This window comes from Pipistrellus kuhlii, unplaced genomic scaffold, assembly GCF_014108245.1.
Source record: "Pipistrellus kuhlii isolate mPipKuh1 unplaced genomic scaffold, mPipKuh1.p scaffold_m20_p_17, whole genome shotgun sequence".
NCBI lineage: Eukaryota > Metazoa > Chordata > Mammalia > Chiroptera > Vespertilionidae > Pipistrellus > Pipistrellus kuhlii.
In genome coordinates this window covers 28,403,687-28,429,898 of record NW_023425482.1, presented here as the reverse complement: position 1 = coordinate 28,429,898, position 26,212 = coordinate 28,403,687, and the positions used below count along the sequence as shown (strand labels likewise).

Here is a 26,212-nt window from a genome sequence, read left to right as displayed (position 1 = left end):
TTCCATTAAACTACAGGGCTCATTATTAAGTTGTTTTATATTTTCTGGCTAGGACAAATTACTAATGAGGTCAAGGTTGTGAATTCAATTCTTTTACTGACCAATTACGCTTAGGAAGAAAAAGAATTGTTTAGTGGTGAGAGACCACATTCCTCATCCTGACAGGCGGACAAGTGTGTGTTACTGGCCAGAAAAGGAATCAGGCGAGTGGGTCACATGTCCTGAGAGCAGACATCACTGCGACTCGAAGTCAAAGCCCGGCACACGGCAGTCCGGGGGCATCACAGCAAAGCCCACGGGGTAGAAACAGTGCGAGTCACCTCATTAGAGTAAAGTCCAAACAGCAGAAACCCATCTTCTTTCCTGGCTGTCCTACCTTTTCTTTTCTTTTTCTTTCTTTCTTTCTTTCTTTTCTTTTTTTTTAATATATTTTATTGATTTTTCACAGAGAGGAAGAGAGAAGGATAGAGAGTTATATCAGCTGCCTCCTGCACCCCCCCCACTGGGGATGTGCCCGCAACAAAGGTACATGCCCTTGACTGGAATCGAACCCGGGACCTTTCAGTCCGCAGGCCGATGCTCCATTCACTGAGCCAAACCGATCCCGGCCTACCTTTTCATTTGACCTAGAACTTGAGCAGGATCACAGACCTGCTTCTAGAAGTGAAAGCACTTTTTGTTTAGAATGCCACCCATTCAGAAGAGAGTCATCGCGTTTCTGAATGAGAGGGAATGAAGGAACATCTACTCGTAAGAAATCATCTGTGCAGACATTTGTGCATGCAAATCAGAAGTGACACTCCTTCTTCAGAAACGGCTGAGACTCTCTGATCAATACAGACTCTAGACTAACGTGGGCAAAGTTAAATGTGTTCCAGATCCCGAAGTGATGTTTTCATTAGTAAACCCTCAAGTTTAAAAACACATGCATCTTAACAAGTTAAAATAGCTAATTACTTTTTAAAACTTTCAATTTAAAATCAAGACGTTTAAAAAACCAGATGCTCTGGCCATTTGCTTATTAAACTATAAATATGAAACCCGGAGTTATTTATAGATATGATACACGCATGGCACGCTTAGCTAATAGCTCTCCCTTTCAAATAGCAACTCCAGGCATAATAAACACTTATAATCTTCTTGGTTTATTCTTATAGTTTTTTAAAGAGTTTCCATTTTTTAAAAAAATTGTATTTATTTACAACCTGCCTGGCTACAGAAAGGATTCAAGGTGGAGTTTTCAATTAAGTTTATAAAAAAGCAAATCCTCCAAAAACTTTACAGTCAGGGAAAAGAGCTCAAAGCTTTTTATCATAACCTTTTAATTTTGTCCTCTTGCTTGCGGGCATGCTGCTTAAGTAAAATGTTCTCATCGTGCAAACGCAAAAATCTGTCTTCCAGCTCCTCACGGCTGATCCGGGACACGATGACCTGGTGGGACTTCATGGTCCGTGTTGCTGAAGTTTCTGCAAAAATGCCAAGATCATTCATAGTGGGATCTCTTATACTAGTCTCTAAAAATGATAACTGTTGTTATTAATACGAGATTTGATGTACTCATCTCAGATTTTTCCTTTTGTGACCCACCATTAAGACTGCTTTTGAAAATATTATAGCATTGTTCACATCACTGATTGGAGGCCAGAATTAAAAACCTTTGTTATTAATACTTTATATGCAATATTGAAGGGTTGAAACAATAATAATATACACTCAAAAAAAGGATTCAAATAACCATTCTTTTAAGATGTAAGCTGGAACTCTGGTTCAATAGAGGATTTTCAATTTATATACTGAATGCTGAAAAAACTAAACTAGAAGGTTTTTGATTTCTTACAAAGAGTTATTACAATAATCTGGTGAACATAACATGATCAAAATATTTTTCTGAGCCATGGGTATTGGGCTATAAAAAATAAACTCTATAAAATGTGAAAGACCAAAAAAAGAAACCCTTCACAAATTATTTATAATCTATCTTAAATATTTTTAAAGAACTTTTATACCTTTCAGCATGTGTATATGATATTTTTTACATATGCTTAAGTTTGGTACTTTCCATATCCCTGTGAAGTTGGTCGATTTTCAGCAATCCTCCAAAAGAAACAAAGAACAAATGGACAAAGATTAAAGCCCTCTGGTGGGTAACTGAGGGCAAGAATTGAATTAGGGTATCAAGTCCCAATAAAGAGCTTTGCACACTTAAAATTTATTTTACTTGAATCTCTGACACTCTGCCAAAAATCTAAAGCAAAGCTTATACATGTTTTACTTTTAACAATAAAAACTGTATAATCAAATTTATCTTTTTCAAGGAACCATATCTTGACCACCTTTTGGTGGTGATTCAAGGTGATCACCGACTCTTCCAATGAACAGGTGTATGAACATGCCTTCCTGGAATATATTTGATGTCACAGCTTCTCAGTGACAAATGCAGTGGCATGACTGTGTGGCCAACACACCATCTGCACACACACACACACACACACACGCACACACACAAAAACAACAGCCCAATGTTCCTTAAAGCTATGCTTTCATTTCTTAATCTGAAAGTGCTTTTTAGCTCTACAGCGACCACTCAGATATAAAAGGATAAAGAAAACGTTTAGTGTATATTAATTTGATAAATCAGAGTCAATATCATGTGGGTAAACAAACTGTTTTGAGATACTCTACTTGAAAGACAAACCATTTTTAAATATGGCGTTTCCCCCATATAAAACGTAAACGTAAAGAAACGTTTTAATGGCGAATGTGATTTAAGCCAGGCAATCCGGGTTGGAGGCTTGATACTTTCTGTAGTTCCTCCTGATGTGTGGAATTTTAAAAAGATGATTTATAACAATTCTTTATCAGAACAGAGGGGGATTTTACATTTTCTATGAGCTGTTGATAATTGATGCGTGCAGTAAAATGCCATATGTTGTTCTAAACACTCCGTCTTCTCCTTGAGTCCAATCAAGAGCTATATGGTTACTTAAATGGCTCGGTTTGTATAAATATCAAAAATACTTTAAATTAAAAGTAAAGAAGTCCCTGATCAAAGTTCATAACCATAATAAATAACAGCTGGCCGTACCTTGTAACCCTCCCACGTCAAAGAGGTTCAGACCTATATCTTTCACAGGCAGGTCTCCTGCAGTCTCATCAGTTGGACCAGACATGGCCTAGCTGTGGAGAGAAGGAAAATTCAAATAAAAATCTTTCCAAGTTATAACGTTAACTATGCAATGGAATGAACCAAATAAAATGAATAAGGCCCTAGAACTTCAATGGACATCTTATTGCCCACATGTGCAGCTCGGAGAAGATGAAAGCTTCCATTTTAAAAGTAATACTCCATTGAATCATGGAGACAGTGTTCCTTTCAACAGTCTATTTCCTGTAGTTTGCTTAGGAAATGAGGTCAGATTATCATTCTTCCTTCGCCCATCTTCTGAGTCCTCTATCTGAAACAAAAACAAACTCTCCTAAATTTAGAAGCACCTCCTCTCCACCCCGCTTCCCCTTCCCTGTCCCCAAAAGCAAGCAGGTATGTTGGGAAACGCTCAAGTCGGGAACTTGATTCAAATGGCTGCTCTCTTACTTGGTAGCTGGTCAAGTCACCTAACCTTGCTGAGTTTTGGCTCCTTAACTTAAAAAACGGGAAAAAACAATATCTATCTCACCGAGTTATGCTGAGAGTGAGATGACAAATGAAAAGCATTCGGCACATTTGCCTGGGATGACAATAGTACCTGAATGTTAATGTTCAGCTTGATGTGCAAATGCACGGGTAGTTCCAAGTTTTGCAAAAGAGGTTTCATAAATTCACCAACTGGGCTGGGGTTTTGCTGTGTCCTGTTTTTGTTACCACGAGGCCTAGATCCCAGGGCTTCCTCCTTCAGCATACAGGCTGCCCAGCCAATTCTGGCTTTAAAAAAAAAAAAAGTTTCCATTCTTTACAGAGATGCACCACATGGCTTAGTTTTGTATGTGGATGCGAGTGATCCATGCCATGTCTAGTATGCTTATATTTTCATTTCAATCTACCCTGAAAGCCAAATGTGAACTGTCAACGGAGATGCCCGAAGGTACAGGTTCTCAAGCTCTACAATGTTGATCCTAGAATGTCAAGTCCAAGAACACTGCGAGCTTTTTGGTCTTGCTCGCCTCTGTATTCCCAGAGGCTGGCCGAGTTGGCACATAGCAGACATTTGCTAAATAGTGTTCGTGGAGGGTCAGGATGTGTGGACCCAGACGTGGTTGACAGAATCTTCTCTGCTTCTGTGTATATGCAATATCTTCCAGTGGGAGGGTTCCTAACTTTGGTAATCACTGGTCCAAGGCTGAGACCCTCTGCATTTTGCTCTGACATAAACAGCTAACAGACGTTTGTCTGGATGGGCATTGAGTTCTTTTGCAGACAGCGCTAAGGAAAAGGTCAATCTTAGGGACCAGATTATCTAAACCCAGGACATTTGTAAAAAGGGTACCTTTTCCATGATAGAGTTATGGCGGCTTTTATAATAATGAGGATGATGATGGATGGTGTTAGAATTTACTGAGTGCTTCCTCAGATGTGCTAGGCACTCTTCAAAGTGCTCTGCTTATGCGAATTAAAGATCTCACACTATCCTTGTGAGGGTGTTACGCAAAGGATTCCCACTTTGCAAATGAAGACACGGGGACACGGCTTAGGTAACTAAGAAGGAACTGTCTAGGCCACATGTGTCAAACACAAGGCCCGAGGGCCAAATCCGTCCCGCCAGGCCTTGCAATGTGGCCCGCACCGCGCTGTCATCACTGCACTCCGCTGCGTTTCCATCACAATGACAGTTTATGACTGTTCAGTAAACCATTCGGCCCGCGATTTAGGCTGGATTTTAGATTTTGGCCCCTTCTCTGATTGAGTTCGACACCCCTAGTCTAGGCCCTTTTTTGGATTGTCACCGCTGGGAAGAGGGAGTGACCTCTGACTGGCATCTGGAGGTCAGAGATGATGCCAACCCCCTGAGAGCACGGAGAGTCACAGTATCTGGCCCCACAGGACTACCGAGGCTGAGGAACCCTGTGCAGTGCGGCCAGGCCTCCGCATACCCTCTGAGGCTGTCCCTCCTTCCTCGCTAGGCTCCCCTCACACTGCTGTCCTTCAGGTTCCCCAAACCCAGGCACCCTGGCCTTGCTCAAGGCCTTGGCAGACTCCCTAACCCTTGGGGCTCAGCTCCAACCACTTCCACATGCCAAGAGGCCTCTCCCTCCCAACGTAGTCGCCGTTTATTTCTGTTCCCGCAGCCATCTCTGTCTGAAATAGGTTTGTTATTAGTTCATTTCCAGTTCGTCTTCACTAATACAGTACGAACGAGAGCTCCTTGAGGCAGGTTATCTGCCTGGTTCACAGTGGGTGGGGTACAGCGCCCGGCACCAAGTGGGCACCACCAACCAATATTTCTTGAATGAATACATGGCTCTCTGGCACCGAGACTAACATGGAGGTAACAGGTAACAGGCTATGGGAGAGCAAGGCGACGCCACGGCCAATGCATAAACAACAGGCCCCCGGGGAGGCTTGCGGGTGGACCAAGCAACTCCACGCCCAGGCCGGCTAAGCGAACTGTGTTTAGGCACCTGCGTGAGGAAGGGCTTGGATAAGCACTGCGATTGGCAACCGCGGCCCTCAGCCCAGGGGTTAGGCCTGGGCTGCACATTCTCAAACCGGGGCTGGGCGCGGGGGGCCACGGGCGGGGTGTGGCTCAGGCCTTGACGACGTGGGGCTTTCCCGCCCTAGGCTCTTTTTCACGCGAGCCGAACTCCGGGGCCTTCTCCAGGCCGTGGAGCAGACCCCGGGACCCCGGCCCGCGCTGCAGGGAGGGAGTCCGCCACCTCCATCGCCCTCTCCACCGCCCAGAGTACTCACCGCCACTCTCTCCCCGCGGCTAGCAACCCGTTGCTATGGCGCCGACGGCGAGAGAAGCATGGGAAAAACATGGCGGGCCCCGTTGCCTCCTGGGAAATGTAGTTTTCCTGGGGGGGGCTCCGTCCCCGCCAGTTCTCAGGGCCTCGAACTACGCTGGCCCAGCTGTGGTACCTGGGAAATTCTAGGGGCTCCAGATCCCGAGGCGCTCGCGGGCGCCGCCGCGGTGCAGCCTGGGAGTGGTAGTTCCCGCGGCCCTGGCGTAGCACGGGGGCGGACGGGAGCAGGACGCCGAGAGAACTACAAGCTGGAGGCGGGGTCCAGAGCGAGGGAATGTACGGTCCTGGCGGTGGCGGAGAAGGTGGTAGCGGCAGCATGAAGCGAACCCCGACTGCCGAGGAACGGGAGCGCGAAGCCAAGGTAGGTGGGATCTCCGGAGACTGGGATCTTTTGGGTACTTGGGGCGAGGGGCAGGGAAACCGGAGGGACGTGGCTGGAGGGCGAGCAGACGCGTGGTCTGAAGCCAAGGCAGGAAAGGGCCTGGTCAGCAAGGGAACCAGACACATAGGGGGTTGGTTATACATTCCTGCAGGCCTAGTCCTATTGGATCAGCTCGCCAACGGGAGACATCCATGGACTTGTTCTGCACCTACCTCCTCGGGTAAATCTGTAGCCTCTCTTGTGCCTCAGTTTACCGGCCTCTCGGATGACTGTGATGTGCCTTTCTGTTTGGTAATCATTTCCGAGGAGCGAGGTCAGATGTGTTTATTTGGAACCGTTTTCTCAGTGGCCCACGGATATGTTCTGTTTTCAGCACAGCAAATACCAACAGTATTTATAACTACCTACAATCCTGTTACCTGCTTTTGGAGTTCAGCCTCTAGTAGTTGCTGTTCCATGGGATGAAAATAATAATAATAGCAATAGCGGTTTTTTAAAATGGCATTTATCACCTGCCAGGCTTGCCTTGAGTTCATACTGTTTATATTATTTCATATTCTTACCGCAGCAGATTGCAAGATAGATATTTATACAGATGGAGTATCCACCATCCTTCTTTACAGATGAAGACTTGAGTTCCGGAAGAATTGAGTGTTTCCCTTTCTCTCATCCCCCAAATCAAATCCTGTTTATTTGTCTAAACATATTGGTAATCTGTCCACACTTTTCTATCTCCACCTTGGCCCACGCTGTCGCCATCTCTCGTGGACTGTTCCTTTAGTCTCCTTATTTGTATGCACTCACTCTATACCCTTCTTCCCCACCTCCTGCACAATCCGTGTCTTCTCCGCCCTGCAGATCTAATCATGTTCATGTAATCCCTCTCTCCTCTGCCAACCACCTGTTTCAAATCTTCCATGACTTTCCGTTGCTCTTCAGATGCATACAAAACTTCCCATGGCCTTCATGGTCTGGACCCTACCGGCCTCTCCAGCCTCATTGGACATGACACTGAAGCTGAAACATTTGTGTAGAAACATTTTTGTCAAAGCATCAGAGTAGAACAATACTCTGTAAGAGACAAAAGACTTAAAGATGGCCGTGGTTAGAGGCCATAGCCCCACGTCTGAAGAGCCCTCCTCCGTGAGCCTTCTGCACTGAGCACACACCTCTCGCATTCTCCACGGCCCTTCCGTAACTTACATTTATCTTTCCGCTCTTGTCCTACCTTATGTCTCCTCATTTTGAAACAATCATTTCGTTCTAGGACAAAATTATTTTTCCTTTTTCTTTACCAATAAAACCCATGTCCTTTATACTCTTCCTTATCTAAAGACATTCTCCTAACACCCATTCAACAGACACATTGACTGGTTACCTCCCACTCCAGGGGCAGGCGTGAACCCTCAGCCCGGTATGTGCTCTTGACCAGGAATTGAGCCCAAAACCCTGTGGTACATGGGCCGGCATTCTAAACACTGATCACACTGGCCTGGAGCTTATTGACTTCTTCTAAAAAAGTGAATTTATATGTGCTCCTTTGAGAAGGTTCTAACTTCCAATGATGTTAACCTTCCCATTCAAAAATAAATAAATGAACAAACAAATAAATAATACAAACAAAATACCATTTTCCTTTCCTTTAACAAGAGTGTATATTTCTCATACCCACTTATTAGAAGTGGGTATGAGAAGCAGATGAAAGGTTCAGCATCATCTGTTTGAGAATGTTTCCTGTGTAATTTAACATACCCAATAGGCCTGACTATTTTAATTTTCTGCTTTTATCAAGAGAGGAAACAAGTCCTTGAGGTGTTTCTGAGATTCTTCTTACAGACTCCAAAATTCCTAAAAATATCAAAGGTCAAGGAAATGACTTTCCAAGAAAATAAAATGATCCTCCTTAAATTTGGTATCTTCGGAAGTTGGGCAAACATATAAAAAGTTTTAAAACAATTTCCAAATAAAGTCATAGATAAAAATACTAAAAAGTTACTCACTTAACCAAAATGACAATCAAATAGTTTGCCCCACCTATAGAAAGGAAAAGAGTTGTTAAAACAAAATTGTAGTTTTTCCAATATTGAGAAGATTCAGTGTATGTAGGCAATTAAAGACCTGATGATAAAAAAATAAAATAAAATAAAATGAAAAAAAAAATAAAGACTTGATGATAAAGAGTATACCTTCGTCGCCTTTTATAACTTCTTATTCAGAGCATACCAATAATATAGGAGAATAACATTAAGTTTTGGCTTAACCAAGTACACTATTGAAATGAAACCTTAATTTAAAAGAAGTCAATTTTAGCCCGCTTAATCCTTAAAAGTCAAATTCTTCCTATTTTTTAAATTCTGAAGTTTCAACCCTTAGAAAACTTAATTTTAGTGACAACCAAGAATCAAATTTGTCTAACCCTTAAAACTTTAATTTTTGAGACAACAAAAAAAATCAAATCTACACTAATAAAAGAGAAATGTGCAAATTGACTGTCACTTTGTGACACCCACCAGCCAATCAGGAGTGAGTATTCAAATTAACCCAACAAAGATGGCAGTGGCCCCGCCCCCCAAGCTGCTCCAGGCCTCTGGGCAGCATGCATGCAGGCGTGGAGTGGCTGGGCAGGGTAGGACACCTGTTATGTGGGGGAAGAAGAGGGGAGGGGATGGAGGGAGCTACAGGAACGGTGCCCTGGCTGGAGAGAAGACTGAAGGCTCCGGCTGGAGTGAAGACAGAAGGTGGTGGCCAGAGTGAAGACCTGGGTACCGGGTCTGGGAGGGAAACCAGTGCTAGCAGCCAGGGGAAGGAGGGCCTATTGCAGGAATCTTCGTGCATTGGGCCTCTGGTGAATAATTTTATAACCTCTAGAACACATGTGTCAAACACAAGGCCCGCGGGCCAAATCCGTCCCGCCAGGCCTTGCAATGTGGCCCGCACCGCGCTGTCATCACTGCACTCCGCTGCGTTTCCATCACAATGACAGTTTATGACTGTTCAGTAAACCATTCGGCCCGCGATTTAGGCTGGATTTTAGATTTTGGCCCCTTCTCTGATTGAGTTCGACACCCCTACTCTAGAAAGATAGGTACTCTGGCTGCATTCTTAAGAAACATGTATTTCCTTAATCTAGCTACAAATATCTTTAATTTCTTCGTATTAAAAAGCCAAAAGTAGGTAACAAAGATAGTCATCAACTTATTTTTGTAAACCCCAATAGAATTAAAAAAAAAAAAAAATCAGTTTTCATATGAAATAATGTCCTAAGCCAAACTGTGGCTCACGAGCTACATGCAGCTCTTTGGCCTCTTGAGTTTTTATTTTTAGCAAAGGCCAGCTTAGAAGTACCTTAATTAAGTTAATAACAAGGTACCTAGCTATATAGTTTACATTTTAAAACTGTGACTCAAAAGAAATTTCAATCGTCGTCCTGTTGATATTTGGCTCTGTTGACTAATGAGTTTGCTGACCACTGTCCTAGACCATGTAACCCTGAAAACTATGTTATAGTTTTTAATTTAGATAAGCATGTCAGTAAGTCAGATACACAGAGCTCTTTTTAGAAAAACCATCTTCATAATTTCTGTTAGACAAACATGCACACATACAGACAGACAAAACCAGAGTCCTGAAAGCTTCATTTTAAAATCCCGTTAGCCATGAGACAGGTACCGTGTAAAAACACTAGTGGCTGGCTCTCAATCCAGGCAAAACAAACTTCACCTGCTACTGCCATTACCAAGAGAACCTCTCAAAAGCCTTTTCCCTGCTGAAACCGGTTTGGCTCAGTGGATAGAGCGTCAGCCTGTGGCCTAAAAGGTCCCAGGTTCGATTCCAGTCAAGGCCATGTACCTTGGTTGCGGGCACATCCCCAGTAGGGGGTGTGCAAGAGGCAGCTGATCGATGTTTCTCTCTCATCGATGTTTCTAGCTCTCTATCCCTCTCCCTTCCTCTCTGTGGAAACTCAATAAAATATTTTTTTTAAAAAAGCCTTTTCCCTATGACAATCAAAAGGGGAAATCCCCAAACCAAATGAGCCCCACGAGGACTCAGAAACCAAGAAAGTCTCTCTGGGGCCCTCGGACTAATTCTGGATAGTGCACCCCAAGAGGCTGCATTTGAGGCTCAAATCTGAGTTCCCATAGTGGGCACATTTACGTATTAGAGGCCCGATGCACGAAAATTCTTGCAAGAGTAGGCCTGCCTTCCCCCGGCTGCCCACAGACACCCGGGACCCGGGCTGGCTTCCCTCTAGCCTGGCTTCCTTAGGAAGGATCTCCGGTCTAATTAGCATGTTACCCTTTTATTATCACACATAAGACATGCAAGCTTACTCACCAAGACCAAAATCCCACTCGTATGGGACAGAGACTGAATGGTGGACCCGATGATTCCATAACCTCTAGGCCCCTGAGGACACTCAGCGGCCCAGGGGTTTGCGGACACCAGATGAGCCAGCAGGCCAGAGATGTTGACCTAGGATGGCCCACAGCTGTTTGCTCAGCCCTCCAGAGTTAGACCCAGGTCAGGCCCCGAATCCCGAGTCCTGGAGACCGTCCCTGCCCAGCCAACCTGAAAGCGAGTGTGTGCCTGAGCCGAACCTATCTGTCCACCAGCGCTGTGCCCTACCCGGGACTGGCACACTGGTCATAGCGCTGGCCGGACTGCTGGCCTTGCTTCCTAAGCCTGAATGAAACAGGCTGGGAGGGGGGGGGGGAGGAGGACTCCCCCTCGCTGTGCAGGCAGGCCAGGCACCCTGTCAGTGATGGTCACTGAGGGCTGTCTCCTAGGCCGCAGATCCTCTGTGCAGTGGAGACAGGGCCAGTAAGCCCGAGCGAGCTGCCATTGCTGACTGCCTCCCCCAGTGCCCACACCGAGCTGGGAGGGAGTCCCTTGAGGGGAGCCCCATCCGAGTTCAGGAGAGCCCCGCATTTGTTACTGAACTCAGGGGTCAGGGGTCTGGGTGTCCGATTCAAGGCGAGATGTGGTTGTTAGTTCAGTCAGTGCAGCAAGTAGAAGAGATGAGATTCCCATCCAAAGCTCTGCCTTTCAGAAGGGAGGTGTAGCCATTGCCATATTCTCTGTTTGGTCAAGCACACGTTGGTTTCTTCTTTGCGTGGAGTTGGGTTCTGGTTCCAGGTCATGCTCACCCTGTTCCAAGCGCATCTGCAAAATACTGTGCCACCTTTTGACATTGAGCGAGAACCACATTTAGTAGGAACTGCCCAGACCTCGAGACCCTTGACCTCTCTGACATTTCCTGGCCTTTATCTTGTCCCATGGCCTTTACGTGATGCCCTGTGTTGCCTACTCTGTATTCGGCAAATATTAGAAGTGAGGATCGATGGTAAATAAAGCAGGCACAGTTCTTGCTGTCGGAACACAGGGTCCCACACGTGAGTTTGTCTAAGGAGAATACCTGTATGGATTTCAAATGTAAGCTCTGTTTTAGAATGACCTGAGTTAAAGGTTTCATTCCTGAACACGCATGTGAGATGCACCGTGTGCTGTGATGGGTTTGCAGAGGGAGGATCCCTCTCCACTACTGGTCTGTGTACATCAGGGCAGGTTAACACGTGTCACCCAAGGGCACTGAGCCTGGGGTTCGTTGAAGTCAGCATGTGTCCCTGTCATCCTTCCATCTCTCCGGTGTGCCTGGGCAGTGTCTTGCGCAGAGGAGACATTTATCTGGTGAGGAAGGATGGAATGGTTGAGAGCCTCCAGCGTCTGATACATGTTACATGTTAACTCCTAGAGCATCTCCCAGGCTCCCTGGCTCAGAGGATTTGTTGTGGCTGAGGGTGGCTTCCGGACCGTACGCTTCAAGCAAGTAGGGACCATATCTCTTTGGTTTTGATCTTCACCATTCTGTCCCCGGCACTCAGGTTAACATTGGGCCAGGCCCAGAGTCAACCTTCCATATCCATCAAGCGAATGAATGAGGAGCGTCATCTGTGATTTGTTGTTAGGTTTTGTACCAGGGAGAGATGGGCCCGCACCTGAAAGGAATAATGGGAACTGGATAAATACCCTACGGGTTGCCAACGACTTCACATACCATGTCAATACTGTATCAATGCTGTATTCATTCTGAGACACAAGCCTCTTCTCTTGAACACATGCGTTAGCAACAGTCAACAATGGTTTTCTAAGGTTCTCTTTCAAATTCAGACGGCCAGTTTCCCCTTCAGGTTTCGTGTGCTTTGTTGTTGTTAGTTTATGATGGTAGATTTCTTGGCAAACTTATATTTAAAGGTTTTGACTTTATAACTTCTAGAAGGGAAGACCTTTATAGTAGACACGGTACTTTTGGAACCTTAAAACAAGGCACCGTTTAGAGGGGAAATTAGACTTCCGTTAACGCCATTTGCTCAAACCTCACGTTGTATAAACCGATGCTGCGGTATTTCACAGAATGTTCTCACCAGTTGATTTTCCGATGCGAGCTGGGAGGGCTCCGGGGACAGCTGGGCTGGGTCGGGGCACATTGAGGAGACTAGGATCTGCGTCGGTAGGAACTGGCATCCAAACATTTGTCCCTGGCGCGGTGTTTCTGCTCAGGGCCACACATGCCCGTCTGAAAGCCAGATCTCGCGTCCGGGCTGTGGGCTTGCTTTATGCTCCACGCACCTGCCCCGTCGCCATGCCCACCGCTTAAGCGCCTGTGGTTTTGGACACGAAACGACTGCCCTGCAGAGCAGCCAGGCCTTCCTCTGTGTTGAGGAACTGCCACGTGGTAAGTGGCTGTGGAGACCTTTCCGGCCGGTGGAAACCAAATAGGAAACTCGGCGTGGAGGCCCAAACCCGGGCACGAGCTGCTTGTGATCAGAACAGTCAGAGCTCTGATTTCTGTGTCGGCCCTGCACCTGCCTGTGGCCCCCTTCCTTCAGTGGGGAGCTCATCCTGGGCCCAGCCTCAGGGGCCGGCATTTCTCCAGTGACAATGCAGAGCGGGCTGATGTGGCACCCGGAGCGCCCTCCACGGAATTGGGCAGAATAGCGTCTCGAGCCCGTACGCCTATGGATTTTCTGTTTCTAAGCGCAACGTCCGTTATCTGACTGTTTTCCAGTTGGCCATCTTTTTAAACAGAGATGGAAAATGTTGCTGATAAATTAGTTTTAAAAAAAAAAAATATATTTTATTGATTTTTTACAGAGAGGAAGGGAGAGAGATAGAGAGCTAGAAATGTCGATGAGAGAGAAACATCAACCAGCTGCCTCTTGCACACCCCCTACTGGGGATGTGCCCGCAACCCAGGTACATGCCCTTGACCGGAATCGAACCTGGGACCCTTTAGTCCGCAGACCGACGCTCTACCACTGAGCCACACCAGTTTTGGCAAATTAGTTTTTCCTTATTTGTTTGTTTACTGTCAGCATGAACGCTCCGCATTGTTTTGCTGGAGCACAGCACCCGACAGACAAATGCCCACATCCCAGCGGCCGTGAACTCGGGCCGTTGTCATGCCGCCCTGGCTGTTTGGGTAAACAGCGGCCGCTTTTCGCCGAGTTAGCAGCCAGCGTGCTGTGAGCGATTTCTGTGTTAGTCACCGCATCGGCCGGCGACACCGTGGACAAGACCATCACTGGGGCATCGCGGTCCTTGTGCTCATGAGACACGAGGCCGGGATGGGAACCGGCCTGGCCGAGGAGCTGCCTGTGCAGACTGAGAGGCAGGGACGGGCCGATGGCGGGTGGACCGGCCTCTCCATTCATCAGGCCGCCGCTGCTAAGCTGTCCCAGCTGTTCACGCCGCAGCCATTACCGTAATGGACTGGGCAAATGAAGGAGAACGCAGACACGCACGCTTTATGACCAGAGGGGCCATTTTCTCTTCATCTGTAATAGCAGCCGGGCCTCCTATTGATCAGACCATCAGGATACTAATCCTCTGTAAAATGACTTGTTATAACCGAGAGCGCACTCATCCAGATCAGTCTGCGTCCTCCCCGCCCGCTGACTATTGAGTACGGACCGCGCGACGGTTTATTTCTCATGATGGAGAGCTTCTGCCCTGGGAACGGGCTGAGCACTTCATCTCGGCCGCAGCCCAGGCTTGTCTTTTTGTTTCAAACAGAACATCACCCACTTAATTAAGGAGCATGCGCCTGGCCGGCCGGCCTGAGTTATGCGGGTGTTTTATGGCCCCAGATTGATGAAGCATCTTGTTTTACATTCCGCCCGCGCCGCGCGCTGTAAATAAAAACAGGCCCTTCCTGCCCACAGCGGACGCTTGCAGGTGGCAGATGTCAATACGTCCTCGAGGAGGCGAGGCACTTTGATTTATATCTCAGGCCCCGGGATGTGCCTTGTCGATGGAACCCGCGGGTGGGATGCAGGCTGGTGGCTCCGGTGCAGCAGATGGGCGTTTGCATCACTGTCGGAGGAGGTTTATGGTTATTTCTGCCTCCGTGGTTCGGTAGATTGCTTTTGAGACAATGAGGCATGTCTACCCCCCCCCCAACCCAAACACACACACATCACACTCTTGTGTTTTGTGAGAAATGACTATGGCTACATATTATTATAATTACAGGAAGACCTGTTAAAAGCCGAGCTCTAGTTTCCTTAATATTTAGAATTTTAGGAATTATTCCTTAACATTTCCAAATATCTTCAGTATAGTCCCCACATACATACAACATTATATGTTAACTGGAGGCCTGGTGCAGGAATTCGTGCATGGGCGGAGTCTGGCCAGCCCACTCTGATGGGGTCGGTCGGGCAGGGGCCAGCTGGGGGGAGGGTGATTGGGGGCAGGGCCAGCTTGGGGGAGGGGCCATGGGAGATTGAGGAGTGTCATAGTGTGTGTCATAGTTAGGTGTTGTTCTGGTAGTTCCATTGTTCTGGTCATATATATAAACACACACTAGGGGCCTGTTGCAGGAAGATTCCTGCAAGAACAGGGCTTCCGGCAGGCTTCCCTCCCCGCTTTTCCTGCCGCCTCTGCCCCCCACCCCCACCCCCTACCCCAAGCTTTTCCTCCCACAGCTGCTGTACGCCCCACCTGCCTCAGCTGCAGCCTGCTAATCTGGTCGTGATGTGATGCTGTAACGAATAATTTGCATATTTCTCTATTATTAGTATAGATATGGTTGAATTCCCTCCTACTGTGTTTATTGGCCAAATGTAGTTCCACTATAGTTCCTTTGTTCATTTTACTAATATATGTTTATTTTTTCTTGTTGATTTATATGAATACTTCATAGATTAGGGATATTATTTATTAATCATGTAATGGAAATATTTTTCCTAGTTTGTTTATCGCTTGACTTCTACTTTTTGGATTTTTGTTATTCAAAGGATTTCCTTTGTGTCTATTTGGGGGAAATTTTCCCATCTACATATCTGACTAATGGTCACTTGTATGTACTTCCAGTTCTTTTATGTTTTAATTTTTCTCATTTAATTCTTGTAATGCATCTAGAATTTTAGTCTGATATGGAGTAGTAATCTATCTTTTTCTTCCCAAATGGTTAACTGGTTATTCCCACTACATTTACTGACTAATCAGAATGCTCAGATCTGCTTTTTATTCTTTTGTTTGTTTGGTTGTTATTCTTGACACACCATTCTAACCATCAGAGTTTAATGATACCTTTCAGTGTCAGCCCCACCTATCACACCCCCACCTGCCCACCCACCCCACACAGGAATTAACCAGCTCCAAAACTTTTCATTGTGTTGTTCAGACATCTACGCTTTTTAAAAAAGTTATTATTAAAGTATAGTTGGCATACAGTATTTCATTAGTTTCAATGCACAACATAGTGGTTCGACATGTACATATCTTACCAGGTAATCTGCACACCACGTCTAGTACTCATCTGTCACCAGGCCACGTTACCACACGGTTATTGACTATATTCCCCTTCGCCTTTTCGCTCTCCCCTCCTCCCCACCCTCCTCTGGCAGCCATCAGGCTGTCCTGTGTTTCTAGGAGCCTGTTTTTGCTCTCTGTTGTTCTGTTTGTTTGTTTCCATGGCTCTTCACCAGAGCAGCAGCTGCTGTCACCAGGGAGCTCTTCACTGTAGCTGGGAGGCTGAGCTTCTCGGATTCTGTCTGTTGTTACCTAGGTCATGCCTGATATGAGTCCCTCAATCTCGGTCTTGTTTCTTCAATCATAAAATGGGCATTATCCTCAACTCCCCTCCCTGCTTCATCTGAGAGGTCAAAAGATAATGAATGTAAGAGAATTTTGAACAGTAGATATGTTATCCTATATAATAAAAGGCCAGAGATCATAAGCGTAACAACCGGAATGACTGCTTGACCAGGTTGCCATGAGGTGCATCAATCACCTCTTGGTTCCTCCCCACCCCCCAGGCCTGCGAACAGTGGCTCATGGCTGCGGTGGGCAAGGTGGCTCGCAGCTCCTGGCAGGGGGCGGCGAGGTGAGCAGCGACAAGCAGAGGCGAGCTATGCACCCATGATTTCGTGCACTGGGCCTCTAGTATGGATATAAAAATGATGTACAATAGAAAGCTTTTACTGGTGTCTTATCCACCACTTTACTACCCCCATTCCCCAATATAGAAATGATCAAATTCTTTGGAGCAGAAATTAGTATTATTTTTTAAAATATGGCTCTGTCCCTAACTGGTTTGGCTCAGTGGATAGAGCATCAGCCTGCAGACTCAAGGGTCCCAGGTTCAATTCCGGTCAAGGGCATGTACTTTGCTTGTGGGCACATCCCCAGTAGGGAGTGTGTAGGAGACAGCTGATGGATATTTCTCTCTCATAGATATTTCTAACTTTTTATCCCTCTCTCTTCCTCTCTGTAAAAGATATCAATAAAATATATTTAAAAATAAAATAAATATGGTCCTGGCCTGTTTAGTTCACTGGATAGAACGTCAGCCCTCAAACTGAAGGGTTATGGATTCGATTCCAGTCAAAGCACATACAAACTGAGCCACACAAGCCAGGGCTGATGAACAGGTTATTTTTAATCCACATGCAGAGTGATAATAGTTTTCTGTGTAATTGTTAAATATTCTCTTTTCGAATGGCATTCACTGAAGGACAGCATATTGACGGGATGAGATATGATTGACTCATAACATTTCTTGGCAAATGGCAGCACATAGAGACTGAGAGTTGTGTTTTTTGTGTGTTTTACTTTACAGAGCATTTAGTTATCCTCAACTCTTAAAAAAATATATACTTTTTGATTTCAGAGAGGAAAGGAGAGGGAGAGAGATATAGGAATATCGATGATGTGAGAGAATCATGGGTCGGATGCCTCCTGCCCGCCCCACGCTGGGGATCGAGCCCACAACCAGGGTATGTGTTACCTCCTTGTTCACAGGTCCACGCTCAACCACTGAGCCACACTGTCCGGTCTACCCTCAACTCTTGATTTCCTCTCCATCAACAGTAGAAGGCCTTTTGTTCGCACGTGCTTTGTGCGTAGGTAAGGCAGACCACCAGAAAGCTTTAGATATTGGCGGTCCTTTACCCAGCACTGTGAGTTTCAGAAGATATTTTTCTGAGCCACTGAAGTGGCCCGACTCATCTGGCCATTCCGCCTCCCGCTCTTCCTCCGGTTTTTATTTAAGACTATAAAGTTACTTTAGTGTAACTGCTGCTGTCACCTTTGCCCTCAGCTAATCAAATAGTTTACCTTCGGGGAAGCATTTATCTCCCACTTTCATTATTATTATTTTTGTAGCTGTAAGGATAGATATTTTATGTCTGCAGAAGGCTGTAACAGTGAAACGAGGTATCGATCTGCTGTATTTAGCAATTTCTCTCCACCTCGCCATCAATAGCGTGTCAGCCCCTGTCTGTACCGTGGTTGACCTCACAAATAGTCTTTATGCTCCCATCGGATTCAAGTGATATAGTATGCTGAAAACTAAATCGATGAATGATTATCAAGTTTTTAGTATTATTTCATGACCCGGAGGCAACTGGTACCCCTGGCGCTGAACACTTGGGTGCACAATGAATATGGCCAAGTGAGTGTGTCTGGCTTTTGCGCAGACGAGAGGTGGGGAAGGCAGGGCCACTGGCCTGGGTTAGCTCTGACTCCCAGACTAACGATCTCCCAGCGCCTAGGGCCTTCAGGGAACATCCTGCCTCGCAGAAGCAGACACAGAGAAGAACAATCCCTCCAATGAGCTCTGTTCCCTGCTCCCCCGCCCCCTCTCTCCCCACAACGAGCAGGTAGCAATGCGTCTAAAATTACTTGAGCTCTAATCACATGACTTTTGCTTTCATTTCCAGAGGAAAGATAACCACACAAATAGGTGCCGTGTCCTTCCATCCCTGAGGACCTAACCCAAAGGCACCCTGTGAGAGGAGGGAGAGCCACCTCGGTCCAGGTCTAACGGGACCCTTGGTGCTGTCAGCGCCTGAACAGATCCCACGTGTATGAGTTCTGCTCCTCTCCTGAACTGAGGAGTGCTGAGCCAGCAGGAGCCACTGATTTGACCAATCCAGCAATAACCTATATAATAAAAACCTAATATGCAAATTGTTTCCCCAACCGGGAGTTCGACCGCTCGCTATGATGTGTTCTGACCACCAGGGAGTGGGGCGGAACATGGTGGGCCTCGGTGACCTGGGGTTGGTAGCGGGCAGCAGTGTAGGTGCTGCTAGCCCCCAGGGACCCCAGTGGGATGGTGGAGTAGGTGAGCAGACGGCGCCAGGCCAAGGTGGGTGCCAGTGGGGCTCAATCATTCTGCCAATTGCCCCGCAGATGGCAACCAGCGGTGGCAGCGGGGGGTAGGCTTCAGCCTGGCTCCCAGATGCTGAGCGAGCCGGGTGGGGGCCCGATGACTCAGGCGGAGGAGGGTGTGTGGGTGCCTGGGAACCCAGGTGCTGCCCAGGGCCCGGATTTCCGCTGAGACCTGCTTTTCCACTTCGGATGCTGGTGCTTCCACCGCCAGCCAGGCCTGGGGACTGCACCTGTGCAGGAACTTTGTGCACCAGGCCTCTAGTCTTTATTATAATCTTTCTGAATCACACATATTTAATGAAAGAGCCTTGTAGAGAGACCGAGCTGACATTTTCATAGATCGAGCCCTGGGCTTTGGTTCAATCAGTCTGCTCAGAGACCCGTCTCTTCTCAATTCTTGGTGTACTTCTGTTACTCCTTATGAATCTGCGACCGGTTCGTGAGCCAGTCTGCTCTTGAGGCCGTTTAAAGTTTTGCTCTGAGAGCCGCGAGATGACTCCGTGGTGGCCTAAGAAGTACTTCTTTTTACTGGACCTGTATCCGTCCACATTGAACTTGGAGGTTCCGCCCAGGTCTCAGGTACAGGGACTGAGGGAAGGAGTCCCTGCCCCTGAATGCAGCCTCCGCGATTTTGTGCCCCACGGATACCTGGATAGGAAGTGAGGAATTTCCCCCTAAAATGAGCCGTCAGGAAAGAGAAACCTTATTCAAATTCTCTACCGAGTCTCTTGTCTTGCAGAATGCTCCCTCCGTTGCTCTGTTTTGAACAGCAGCGCTGTTTAGGCAGCTGTCCTCACGGAATGAGAATAGGTACCCGTGGCTTAAGATATTTCTCTTGATCGGGGCTACCCACAGTCACCCGGACTGATAACCCTAATTTCTGGTTTTGCCGGGGAGTGGCAGGCGGATGCGTGCTTCTAGGTTACGTAGAACAACTCACGCATGGTTCCCCGTGGCTCGGTGGCGGATGCCGAGCTCTTTTTGCTAGCGCACAGGACAATTAGTTGACCTCTGTCTGAACGGGCTTTAATAACGGAGTGTCTTAGTCTCTCCTGTTCCCTCTAGCTGAGAGGTTATCTTCGCTCCCCAGACTTACTTAAGGACGTGATAGTGATCGGGGCTTAAGGAGTGACTTCAGTGCTGCAGTCGATGTCGCCCAGCACCTTTATATAAGGGTCATTTTCAAGTTCATGCCGCTAAAGGCTGCCTCGGATGAGGGCTACTTATGGCTCTATTTGTGGCTAGCAAGCCCATTGTTGGTGAGAAGGGCATAAGATCTGTCCGACTTAATTCGTGCCGCACGCCAGCCACTCTTGGGGACAATCATACGGCTTCTAAAGAAGAGGAGACATTTCTTGTTACTTGGTCAGGATCAGGGAGAGTCGATATATGTTAATGCGTACATCTGAGTGACCTACTCCACGAAGGAGGCATAAGATCTCAAACTCAGAAGCACAAATGGGTGTATTTACGTCAGATGCTAAACTCTGCATTTTTTGTGCGCAAACTAAAAAAGAAAGAAAATGTATTGATAAGTCACTGTGTACTTAAAATTATACCGCTTTCATGAAGTGAAATTACATATACAGTTATATTCTCATGCTATCATAGTAAGATGGTAATATTAAGATGAAATTATATATATATATATATATTTTTTAAATATACTTCATTGATTTTTTTACAGAGAGGAAGGGAGAGAGAGAGAGAGCTAGAAACATCGATGAGAGAGAAAGATCGATCAGCTGCCTCCTGGATACCCCCTACTGGGGATGTGCCTGCAACCAAGGTACATGCCCTTGATCGAAATTGAACCTGGAACCTGAGTCTGCAGGCCGATGCTCTATCCACTGAGCCACACAGGTTAGGGCTGAAATGATATCTTTTCAGATTATTGTTTTTTAATTGTACACACTTAGGAGCATTCCTGGAAAACGGATGCCTGGATCTTTCTGTGCCATTTCTAATTGTTCACTTAGATTAGAAACTCCCCACGGAGGAATAGATGGATTGCACATTCTCTTTCCCTTCTGCAGCCTCTGAGACTGTGTGCGTGTCTGTGGCTACCTAGGCGTCCAAGACCATGGCATGCTTAAAGGCACGGCTGAAGACTGATGCTTCGCGGTGTACTTTGCATGCATTTGTGACTTGAAATAGAGGAAAAATTCTAATCGGAGACAGCTTGAATGGCAGGCTGTCGGCGTGGAGCCTCGTGAATTGGCAGTGGTCTCATTTAGGGCCTTCAGACGCGTCTCCGCCCGGACAGAGGAGGGGGTTTGGCATGTTGCGGGGGAGACAGCCGCGCGGAGGCAGCCGTGCGTGACAGGTGCCCTCCGTGGCTGGCTTCCCGGAGCTTAACCTCTGACCCCCGCTTAGATGCGGCGCAGCGGTCGGAGCAGGTTGGCAGGGGTGGTGAGTGATGGCGCTGGCCTGCAGCGTGCTTGTCATGATGGGGCTGTCAGAGGACGCTTCCACCCGGCCGGACCCCTCTGGGAGCAGCCCCTGGTGCGTAGCTGCCCAGGCTGTCAGCCTTGATCCAGCCTGCACCCACCTCGGAGGACTGAGTGTGCATGCTTCACCCAGAAGACCTGAAATCGAACTGGAAACCTTGTGCACAGGACAGTGCCAGTCAACGGAGCCATGCCGGCCAGACACATTTTGAGCTCTTCCTTTGTGCCAGCCTGGTTCAGAATCCTGGCGCTCAGATCGTGCTGCGGGAGGGGGAACCGAACCAGCCTTTGGCCAGCTCCTGAGGCTGAGGGAAGGCGGGTGGGTGGGAGGAGGCCTAGTGGGAGAGTTCCTTCCAGGGGAGCACTGACTTCCCAGGGAGCCCTTCCCCACTCCTGCTCCTCCTTCACCTGGCCCCCCAGTCCGGCCTCTGTCCTCAGGTCTTTCCTTCTTGCGTCTTCGTCCTGGTACCTCACCGGGCCCTGTTAGCCATTTACCGACCGGTCCGGGAGCTCCTTGAAGCCCAGCGCCGTGCTTTCATTGGTGTCTGGTATTTTCAGGACCTGCTATCGTGTACAGAACAAAACAGACACTCGACAAATGTCAGCTGGTGGAGATCTGTGCGGCTGAGGCCTGGAGGTGTCAGATCGCTTCCCAGTGCCCAGCCCAGCCCCGGCGGGAACTCTGAAGTCTCTGTTTCAGGCCGGCGGAGGTTAAGGCACCTACGGGCAGACACAGCTCATCTTGCTTTTATCAGCTGCCGTGTCAACACGCACTACAACCTGCTCTTCTTTCTGCCGGCGAGGACGGAAGGAGAGGTGCCCGAGGCAGTGCACCCCCTCACCGCTCAGAGTAACAGCGGGCGGGAAAGCCACAAAACGCCAGCAGAAGGCTGACATTTTTGCTCCCGATGTCTAGGGCAACTGGGAGCTTTGGAACGGTAGAAGGAATGAATGAGGAAGAGAGAGAGAGAAAAAAATCTGGTTTCCTAAGAGAGATTTGAGGACAGGAAAGGACTTAAACCCCAAGCCAATACCATCAGTCGATGTATTGGCCGAACCCCAAGACCTGAAGCCCTAGAGGGAGCTCCCCTTTCTGCTTGTTTTTATATTTAGTTAAAAAAAATGTTTTTATTGATCTCAGAGAGAGGACAGAAGAGGTAGAGAGAGATAGAAACATTAATGATGAGAGAAAATCATTTGTTGATCGGGTGCCTCCTGCACGCCCCCTACCGGGCATGAAGTCTGCAACCTGGGCATGTGCCATGACTGGGAATTGAACCATGATCTCCTGGTTCATGGGTCGATACTCAACCATTGATCCACACTAGCTGGGTGACTGTGTGTTTTTTTTAAATTTTATTTAAATAACTATTGAGATATCATTTACATGAAGACAGTTTACCCACTTAAAATATACGAGTCAGTATTTGGGATTTGTTGTTGTTGTATATTTGCCGGGTTGTGTGATTATCCCGACTGAAGTCTATTGTGGAGCTGTCTTCTCTGAGAGGGAGCCCTTCTCACCAGCTGTCCTTCCCCATCCATGCCTCCCCCGTCCCAGCCCTGAGCAACTTCCTATAGACTCCCCGTGCTAATAGATTTGCCTTTTATAGGTACGTCATATAAATGGAATTTAAATAGGTAGTCTCTCATGACTGGCTTCTGTTACTCGGCATAATCCATATGTTTTCAACATCCATCCATGTTGCAGAATATATGCATCCTTCATTTCTTTGTTGCCAAACACTATTTCATTATATGGATGTCTCACATCTTACCCATTCATCACGGAGTGACATTCAGTCATTTCCCTTTTGGGGGCTATGACCAAGAATGCTGATCTAAACTTTTGTGGACCAGTTTCTGTATAGGCATATTTCTCTTGGCTATATATTTAGGAGTGGAATGGCTGAGTCATATGGCTCCCCTGTGTCACTCTCCAAGGATTTGCCCAACTGTTTTTCAAAGCGATCTGACATCCCCACTAGCCACACACACAGGGTTCCCGTGCCTCCCCTCCTTGCTGACACTTGTCACTGTCCATCTTTGCACCTCTCTCCTTTAATTCTCATGTCTTTAAGTCAGCCAAAGAAAAATACTCTCACTGTCATTTCATAGATGAAAAGTCCAATATACAGATGAAATCAGATGCCTCGTCTGTGTGTGACTGGAAGGGGGACGGGGAGGGGCAGGCATAGTCAGAAGAACAAGTCATTCAAAAGTGCTTTCGGGGTTTTGGAATGAGAGACTTAGAGCTATGGTGGAGATCCTGTTCCCCATCCCCACTTTTATTATTTAACTTTATTAGTATGATTGTATGTCTTTTGCCTGCATTTAAAAAAATTAAAGTATAACTCACATTACATAAAAGGAACCCTTGTAAAGTGTATGAGATAGCAACTCTTTGTTCATGTGTATGTCTCTGTGCTTCTAATAGTAATATTGTCTTTAAAATAAGTGCATCTGATGAAACAACATCTTTGTGTTTTTTTGTTTATAAAAAGAGGGAGTCCGGCCAGCATGGCTCAAGGGTTGAGCGTTGACCTATAAACCAGGAGGTCATGGTTCAATTGCCGGTCAGGGCACAGGCCCTGGTTGCTCTCTTGATCCCCAGTGGGGGGCAGCCGATCAATGATTTTCTCTCATCATTGATGTTTCTATCTGTCTCTCCCTCTCCATTCCTCTCTGAAGTCAATGAAAGAGTGTGTGTGTGTGTGTGTGTGTGTGTGTGTGTGTATATATATATATATATATATATATATATATATATATTAAATAAAAGAGGGACAAATACAAAATTTGGTCTTCAGGGAGCCATCAAAGATATACAAAGGAATTAGAATACAGGGACCAGAAGCCACTTGTTTTGAAGTCATTAAGACAATTATGTTGACTTTCTTCTGTTCTTTAGATGTAGCCTTTTCAAAGTTAGAAATATATGCCTGCCTTGTGTTCCCACATGAATATTTAGCAGTGTCCTCTCTAACCCTAGGATCGCCCGGTAAATGTTAACAAGAAGCACAGAACCCGTGTTTTCCCTGTCTCATTGTTTTTCTACAGGAGTGTTGACAGCCGGAATGACTTTATGTCATTGAGCCCACAAAGCTGAATGTTACACGTGTAGCTACCTGGACGGGTGTGTAGTGTATTTTTTCTTTAAAGAGCTGGACACAGTGACTGGACGTCAGCAGTTACATCTGTTTTATAATCCTGAAGAATGTTGCAGTTATAAACATATATGGAGACAGAAATTGCAAATAAGAATTTTATAATAAATTATATTCCCGTAGGTCTCTGCTAAGTGAATAGAATATTTTATGAAAATGTGAAACTTATTTAAATTTTTTTTAATTGCTTTCAGAGAGGAAGGGAGAGGGAAAGAGTGATAGAAACGTCAATGATGAGAGAGAATCACTGATTGGCTGCCTCCTGCACACCCCCGGATCGAGCCCGCAACCTGGGCATGCGCCCTGACGGGTAATGGAACCGTGACCTCCTGGTTCTTAGGTGGATGCTCAACTCCTGAGCCACACCCACCGGGCAAAACCAGGTTCCCTTGGATTGTAAGATCACCTGGGTTACCCTCATTTGCTGTTTAACTGCAGTCCGCATGGCCACTTCCCTGACCACCAGGTGTCCCCTCGTGGTCCTGTCCTTCCTCCTGGGCCCCAGGCTTTTGGAAGGACCCAAAGGAAGACCAGACCACAGCAGACGAAGAAATGAGGGGCCCCCTGCCCTCCGCTGATTCCAGACGCCTTTTATGTGGGTCCTTTACTCTCCACTTCTATTCCTCCTCGCTCACCGGCTGGTATGCAGGCAACAGAGCAATTCTTTGGAAGCCTAGGAAGTGCCTGATGCCGCTTTCTCATCATGGAAGGTAGTAAAGTGGGAGGAAAGAGCGTCTGTGTTCACCGAGCTATGTTAGGCAATAAAGGCATTGCCACACGCCTGCAGAGACCTTTAGGAATAACTTTAATGCAATTTATCATCATGGGAATAATGTGACCAGGCAAATCACGATTGCGTTATGAATACTAATCTCCCTGTTCTGTAAGGATCATCCTGGCTGTGACGAGCACGGAACAGCCTCTGTGATCCTCACAGGAGCCCTCCGCGGTTGCATTTCCCCCTGCTTTTCGAGACGAGGAGACCGAAGCTCAGAGGGTTGGGTTAATTGACTCCATGTTTAAAAAGCCCCCCCCACACACACACCCCGTTTGGAAGTTGTTATGGCGTTATGGCAGTGAGTAGGTGGGCAGAGTTGACTTAAGCCAGTAACATGGAGCATTCCTGTAAAGGAAGTCAGCAGAGAGCGCCCCCCGAAGCCCGGCTTGGCTGGGAGCAGAGAAACCCCGTTGTCTCCGGAAGCGATCGGCGGGCTGGACGCGGGCACCCTCCGGGGAGGCTGCGGGCTCTCCGCAGAATTACAAATGGCGAGCACCCAGCGGCCGCTTCCCCTCCCTCGCCCGCACATGCCTCCCCCATTAGCAGGGAAACAGCAGGACACTGACAGCTCCTCGCGGGCCCGGAGCTTCATGGGATGGAACATTCTTATTCTCCTTCAATTAAGGGGGCGCGCAAAGATGGGCAGGCGGCGCGGCGAGGCCCCGGCTCTCTCGGAGGCCGCTGGCCGAGATGTCCTCCTGTCCCTGACTGTAGATGCTGCGTTCGTCTCCAGATTTCTCCAGGTGCCTTAACAAAAAGAAAGAAACCCGCCCGTGCCGGTTTCCTTTTAGTGCGG

General features: G+C 47.1%; 2 protein-coding genes across 8 annotated transcripts in view; one reads left to right on the top strand and one right to left on the bottom strand.

Moving 5' to 3' along the window:
• Window positions 1-6,029, bottom strand: part of RPGRIP1L (RPGRIP1 like) — a 61,568-nt gene extending 55,539 nt beyond the window's left edge. For 5 of the 6 annotated variants that reach the window (XM_045582855.1, XM_045582856.1, XM_045582857.1 and 2 more), the window contains exons 1-3: window positions 5,903-6,029; window positions 3,086-3,177; window positions 1,319-1,466 (exon numbers count right to left, since the gene is read on the bottom strand). In XM_045582855.1, coding sequence (XP_045438811.1) covers window positions 1,319-1,466; window positions 3,086-3,170 — 233 coding nt within the window. In that variant the 5' untranslated portion in view covers window positions 3,171-3,177; window positions 5,903-6,029. Of the gene's footprint in view, window positions 1-1,318; window positions 1,467-2,006; window positions 2,095-3,085; window positions 3,178-5,902 lie in introns of all 6 variants that reach the window. The other variant, XM_045582859.1, reaches the window with a different exon arrangement.
• Window positions 6,030-6,158: 129 nt separating this feature from the next.
• FTO (FTO alpha-ketoglutarate dependent dioxygenase) overlaps window positions 6,159-26,212 on the top strand; it is a 205,205-nt gene continuing 185,151 nt past the window's right edge. Inside the window, exon 1 of one of the 2 annotated variants that reach the window (XM_036440607.2) lies at window positions 6,159-6,319. In XM_036440607.2, the coding sequence (XP_036296500.1) occupies window positions 6,233-6,319 (87 nt within the window). In that variant the 5' untranslated portion in view covers window positions 6,159-6,232. The remainder of the gene's footprint in view (window positions 6,320-26,212) is intronic. The other variant, XM_036440606.2, reaches the window with a different exon arrangement.